At 30.5% G+C, this 6,513-nt stretch overlaps 2 protein-coding genes across 2 annotated transcripts; one reads left to right on the top strand and one right to left on the bottom strand.

Annotated features, from left to right (window-relative positions):
• Positions 1 to 108: 108 nt before the first annotated feature.
• LOC105617670 (metallophosphoesterase 1 homolog) lies at positions 109 to 1,776 on the bottom strand. The gene is made up of 6 exons (XM_012199226.1): positions 1,760 to 1,776; positions 1,126 to 1,335; positions 872 to 1,034; positions 658 to 789; positions 444 to 578; positions 109 to 363 (listed from the first exon to the last, which is right to left on the bottom strand). The coding sequence occupies exons 1-6, from the start codon at positions 1,774 to 1,776 to the stop codon at positions 109 to 111; spliced, it is 912 nt and encodes a 303-aa protein (XP_012054616.1).
• A 1,286-nt stretch (positions 1,777 to 3,062) lies between these two features.
• LOC105617440 (protein germ cell-less) lies at positions 3,063 to 5,963 on the top strand. Its single transcript, XM_012198995.1, has 8 exons — positions 3,063 to 3,208; positions 3,338 to 3,461; positions 4,319 to 4,415; positions 4,532 to 4,901; positions 5,006 to 5,275; positions 5,348 to 5,566; positions 5,655 to 5,745; positions 5,838 to 5,963. The coding sequence occupies exons 1-8, from the start codon at positions 3,063 to 3,065 to the stop codon at positions 5,961 to 5,963; spliced, it is 1,443 nt and encodes a 480-aa protein (XP_012054385.1).
• Positions 5,964 to 6,513: the final 550 nt, after the last annotated feature.

The following is a 6,513-nucleotide window of genomic DNA, read 5'->3' on the forward strand; positions in this document are numbered from 1 at the left end:
ATATATATATATATATATATATATATACACACACACACACACACACACACACACACACACACACACAGAGACTGATGTAATTATAACCGATAATAAATCTCGAGAAATTTAACATATTGAAAAATCTATACCTATATACGCAAGTCCGTAACCCATGTGTGGCGTACCCATTCTATAGGAACAGGTGGGTATTTGTATTTCGTGAATATCTCCTACATCCATTCTTAATTGGTATAGAAGCGTTTCATAAGGTGACAAAATCCAAACATCGCTTAACTGATCTGTTGCCGTGTCCAGACTTATTTGCATCGCTTTGTGTTCGTGCGCAGTAAAAATGACTTGCGGCGATAACTCTTTGATTACCTATAAGATCAGACAGTGATAATTCAAGATAATACAGGATAAATCATCAAGAATTTCTCTTATTTTATAATAAAAAGTACATTTTGTACGAAACTTCCAGGCGTAAACAGCAAAGGTACATGGCTAAGAATAACATTAGTCGTATTTCTTTCCGCGTAATCATTAAGAAATGCATCTTTCGGCGCTTCCGGCATCGTGCGTGTCAATCTATTTACCTAAAACAAAATATTTACCAATTTATCTCATAAACAAAAGATATCTAGAAGAGATTATATCTAGAAGATTTGCATTTACTTTGAAAAAGGTAACGGTCTTGTACACTAAAGTGTCTGGCTGAGTATATGCGAAATTAAATCTCTTGTGAATGTTGGGAGAAACACGATCGTTCTCACCTCCAATATCATTGTCGCCTGGTAAATAAATTTTCTAAAAAAAAGACAAGACTAGCAATAAAACATAGTTTTCACAAGAAAGGAGAAAAGAAAATTATGTAATTAAAGTAAAATACCATTATGTCATCTGGCATCGAAAATATTGAATCTAATCTCCTCTTGTACTTTTCAAAATCTTCTGCATTAGCTATATGACCTTCATCCATAAGATCACCTAAGAAGGCAATAACGTGCGGCTGAGAAAATTTTAATGCTCTCGAGAAAGTCTTCTCTAAATACCTGTGCAACAAATTACAAATGATCTGTAAGGCTTTCTATTCATTACGTCTATTGATTACAATAAAATTACTAGATGTTTTGCTGATCATACCTATCACTATCCCATCTTGCTATCCATGAACCAAAGTAATTCTCATATTTTTCCCCGAGTATTTGAGGATCTGCGACAAGAAGAATCTTGACGCACTCGGAACATTCGCGCATGGTCCACTTGAGCTTTTGTACTTCATATACGAGAAATTCATTGTAAAATATTGTCACAAGAACAATGATACCAATTGATATTACTCTGTGCTTCAACCTGTTTAATATAAATTATTAATCATTTATAATTTTATTTTTTATACATTATATTGAAAAGTAACTCTTAGATCTTGTAACTGTTGCAAAACAAAAACAACAGTCATTGCTAGTCACTTTATATGATCACGATCCATTTTATATCAATTGATAAAATGTTTAAACAATATAAATAAAACAATCTTTTTTAAATTAAATTTTGTTTAATATATTTCTTTATTATTAATAACTTAATTTTACTATCTTATCTTATTATAACTCATTTTACTATCAAGTTTTTCATCAAATCAAGTATTTATTTGAGATAATTCACAGAGCAGATTTTAATTTTCTGTTTTGTAAAAAAATCGTTTATTTGAACTCGAATGTAATGTTTTTGAATGATTATTACATACACTTGTTAGACAATTGCATAAAAAAATTACCTATTTCGTCGTAACATTTCTCCGTAACTTACAGCATTCTACAACGCTGATTAAAAAAACTCAATGACGCAGTCTTGAGTTCGTTCATCGGTATATTACGGTTGATATCATCAGCTTTAATAGCAACTAGATCGTTGGCACAGCGTGATGACGAGAGGTTAAATGGTCATGTGCACACACAAGATGAATTTAATTTTTATTCCATCTTATCGCTATTGATCCCTGAAACCTTCGAATACAAACTTGCATTCTTATATAATTAATATAATTATCATGCAATGATCGGTACGCACCGTAATCACTTAAAAAAAAAGAGAATTGTTTACTACACGCTACATATTCAGATCAGGTTATGTTCCATTATTCACTGCTACTTACTAGTTGCTAATGTAAATACTTGGACACCTTTTCAACAACTTATTGTGCTGGTGACTGTCAATGCGTGAATTGTCAATTGGATATAAGAATAATAAATATACAGAAAATAAAAATTATCAACATTATAACTTTATCACTTAAATTTTGATTAATTAATTATTTACTATTCAACGTTGAAAAAATATATCAAAAATATCTGACAAAATTTTTTCAACAAAGCTTTATTTCCAAGAAAATCAACTTTGTAATTAAAAGAAATAAAAGAGACTTTTTTAAAATTTAATCATACATGTGTGTAATAAAAAATGTTAAAGAATAATAACTTCAATATAAATGACAAAATTTAATTTTTAGTCATCCGTTTGTATAATATCTATAAGAAAACTAAAACTTATTGTATGAAATGATCTTATTTTAATACTTTTCTTTTTCATATAAAATTATTCTTTTCTCGATAATATTATATCTTTTAGCTTGTGAAATTAAATTAAAGCAAAATATACCAACAATATATCAATTAATATATGTATATCTTATAATTAAAATCGATTCACTTTTTATTAATTAGCCGTCGTTAATACCGTTATTATTGAGATGTACCGAATTAATTATTTTACGAAAACTGTTTCAATTGGGGGGGCCCTCCTCGTCAGTAGTCGGCCCTGGCCACAACATATGCGAGTGTTTACATGCGCCGTCCGCAGCTCGCTTCCGCCCATCCACGACATCCACCGACTACCAGTACACCTCAGTACACCTACGCGTTTGTATAAGTTTCATTTTTTCAGGCTCCTATTGGAGAGCAAGGACGACAACGTGTATCAAGTGAGAACGCGTGATCTCTATGAGAGAACGCGCAGTTTAGTGAAACGAGAAAGAGAAAGAAATACAAAATCCACCGTAGCGTCGTGCGATCGCCGTAACGATGGGTGGCTACGCGAGCAGGATCGCGTCAATATCGAATCTAGCCGTGCACAACGTCTACCGGGGTTGCAAGCGAAAATATATAGAAGAGTATGACTGTGATTCTGAGTCCGATTACATCGAGCGGACGCTGCATACACCGAAAAAGTAAGATCGCTCGGCCGGATTTGCATCTATCTCGGGCATTTTATCTCCCTTTGCTTCTTTACTGTTCGACGACAATTGTCATTTTATCGCATAGAGCTTTTGTATTTAAATCTCATATTCCGTTTATAGGAGAAAATTATTGACAACGGCGCAGTACATATATAAGACCCTGTTCCAAGAGGAGAAAGGCAGTGACATAACTGTTCTCATACTTGGACGTGCATGGAGATTGCATAAAGTTTATATTAGTCAGGTATGAGTCATTCCTATGTGAACTCCCTCTCTCGATGTCTTTCTTAGGTCACGAAATTTCAATAACAGATCTTTCGATATGAATTTAACTCTTGGTAACTGATAGTGAGTCTATCGGATCCACTTAATTATAAATCTCTTGTAAAAAATGTTCAGCAATTTAATTTTTTTTGTTACATTTCCAAATTCCAGATTATTAAGATTTAAACTTAGTATTGATTTTTTAAAATACGAATTATATTATTTTAATTCTTTAATTTTTAGTGCTTTTTAATTAACATTTAAATTAAATGGATTTTATGGATCCAGTGTCAGTAATTGTATTATATTTTGGCGTCAACATTTGAGATGTTAAATATTCAATTAAAATTTGACATTATTCCATTGTCTGCTATAGCTCTTTGTGTTTTAACGTTAAATATCTTTGGAAACAAGTAAAAGTCTTGTAAAAATTTAAATTTTATTAAAATAAAATTTATTTGGAATTAAAAAAGAAATAAAATTTTTTTTGTTTTGCAATTATTGTTTGCAAAAAGTTATACATTTTAGCTTATAATATTAAATTCTTTGTTGTTGCTGATATAATATTAATGTAATTCTAATATTTTTATACACACATATATATATATATATATGTACATATATATATATATATATATATATTTATATATATATATATTTATATATATTTATATATATATATTTATTATATATATTTTTATTATAAGATAAAATATATAGATTTTAAATTAGTCGAAGAATCTGTTTTTAAATTTATGTCATAATTTTAATTATATTTTTGTAATTTCACGATATATAAGTTTAGAACAATGTATATAAAAAATTTATTTTTTTTAGAGTCCATATTTTGCTAGCATGTTTTCTGGTTCTTGGAAGGAAGCTAACGAAAAAGTCATCAGTGTTGAAATTACAGATCCTAATATTACAATAAATTGTAAGATATAATTAAATATTGAAATTATATAATCTTATGCTGTATAAAAATTAAAAATAATAGATGAGAAGATATATATTACATTATCGAGAAATAATAATCTAAAATTATTCTAGCATTATCTGTTGTATTGGGCTCATTGTATCAAGATGAAGTCAGTTTGGAGCCAAAAGAAGTGGTTTCTATCCTGGCAACTTCTACCTTGTTTCAATTACAAGGCTTAATAGACGAGTGTGTAGACATAATGATAGAAACTACAAATAGCGAGACTGTTGTATCATATTATAATGCAGCTGTGTCGTATGGTGTGCCTACTGTGAAAGCAGCTGCGAAACGTTGGCTGGAGGTCAATCTATTGAGTTACGGATGGCGACATCCGTCCTTTCTGAAAGAAATTTCACCAGATCTGATGACAGAATTAGTGACCAGTCCTGATTTAGTTGTTTTGCAAACAGAATTTTGCATATACATGATGTTACGCTTATGGTATGTTTAATGTGCATGACATCTATATTTTACTTCTAAAACAATAAAATCATCGTGTTTTTTCTATATATAATTGTACATGATTGCTGTATATTATTACACAGGTTATTTGCACATATACATAACTACGAGGAAACACTAAAGATTGACGAATATTTCAAAAATCACAAATGGACTGAACCATTTTTAACAACTGAAGAAGGCAAGGAATATGCAGCACCTTTCAAAGCATTAAGGATGAAATATTTATTGTTACATGAACAAGATGATAAAATTTTATACAGTGATAATTTAATACCACCAGACTGGCTATATAGTGCTTACAGAGAACAATGGCTTCACTTACTAAGAGTGGATGGAAATAAAGACAGAGGGTAGGCTACAAATATAACTTTTTTCAATAGAAATGATATAAACAAGACTATATATTTTTTCTCCATGTGCAGTCCAGTACAAATGACGGAAGAGGAATTTTCCAAAGAGTGCTATCGGTGTGGTAGATGTGTCGAGAAACCAGGTGAACACATTTGGAGGTGGAAAGCATTCCACTATGGGCTAGATTTACTAATGACTTTAGATACAACTAATCTGCGGATTGAAAGAAACCACAGAATAGACTGTGAGCACATCAAGGCAAACCATAAAGAGCATAAAATACTGATAAAGTAAGCTCATAAAGTAGATCATTGGTTAGTTAATTTAATAGTTTAACATTGAAAAATGATAACAATATAATTTTTTTTTTCATTTTAGAGTTTGTCTATTTTCACTGAATGAACAACGCCAAGTGAAACATGTCCAAGACTCGCGTATGCTGAGATTACGTTTGAGAAGGAACACAGAAGTAAGTTTGCATCGACATTTAAGAGTCACGAATCCTGTTTTTAATTGTATACAATACGCAATAAATCACATGTTAATGCATCTTTTTCTCAGCATGAAATAATGGCCCTGGACAAACAGTTATGTTATCCTTTGTATATATCGGTCAACATGCAACTAGTCACTCCACTCACATTAGGACAAGAGGATACATCAACTGACATACTTTCGGATACTTAGCATTTCGAGAATGTAATGCTTTATGAACATGTAAAGATAAAGGATATGGGATCCAACTGACGCTTTGTAATATATTTTGTTTAATTATTACGAATGTTAGACGAAGTTCGTAGACACACGTTACTATTTGGCACAACACTTAAATAGGAAAAAATATGGATTTCTAGAAATCAAACTTTTTTTTTACAGAAGATACAGAATTTACAACAGAATCCATTCTTATCGTACTCTCATTTCTAACAAATTCTTTAGTTAATTTGGAATCGATTTTTTCTCAATGAAAATGTTTTATGCAGGATCTACAATAGGAGTCGTACAGTTGTGGAGTCTTAAATAAGAAAATATAGTCGATTGTTCTCCTTATATTAGATTGATAAATTTCCTACGACTTAAGATCCTACGATCGTCTATAACTTCTATTGTAGACCCTGCATTGTAGTTTTTAAATTAGCAGTAAATAATAGACATTTAAATTTATATTTAAATAGATAATAAAATTTATATTTAAATATTGAGCGCGAAGGAAAAGTTCTGTGGTATTTTTTAGTTC

Source organism: Atta cephalotes (assembly GCF_000143395.1).
Source record: "Atta cephalotes unplaced genomic scaffold scaffold00013, whole genome shotgun sequence".
Classification (NCBI taxonomy): domain Eukaryota; kingdom Metazoa; phylum Arthropoda; class Insecta; order Hymenoptera; family Formicidae; genus Atta; species Atta cephalotes.

Excerpts from the sequence above, each read along its gene's own strand:
- LOC105617440 (XM_012198995.1), top strand. The coding sequence starts at position 3,063 with ATGGGTGGCTACGCGAGCAGGATCGCGTCAATATCGAATCTAGCCGTG. Across the intron at positions 4,416-4,531 it reads TCCTAATATTACAATAAATT|CATTATCTGTTGTATTGGGC; the intron begins GTAAGATATAAT and ends AAATTATTCTAG. Across the intron at positions 5,276-5,347 it reads GATGGAAATAAAGACAGAGG|TCCAGTACAAATGACGGAAG; the intron begins GTAGGCTACAAA and ends CTCCATGTGCAG.
- LOC105617670 (XM_012199226.1), bottom strand. Across the intron at positions 1,035-1,125 it reads GCAAGATGGGATAGTGATAG|GTATTTAGAGAAGACTTTCT; the intron begins GTATGATCAGCA and ends TTTGTTGCACAG. Across the intron at positions 364-443 it reads CTGGAAGTTTCGTACAAAAT|GTAATCAAAGAGTTATCGCC; the intron begins GTACTTTTTATT and ends CTGATCTTATAG.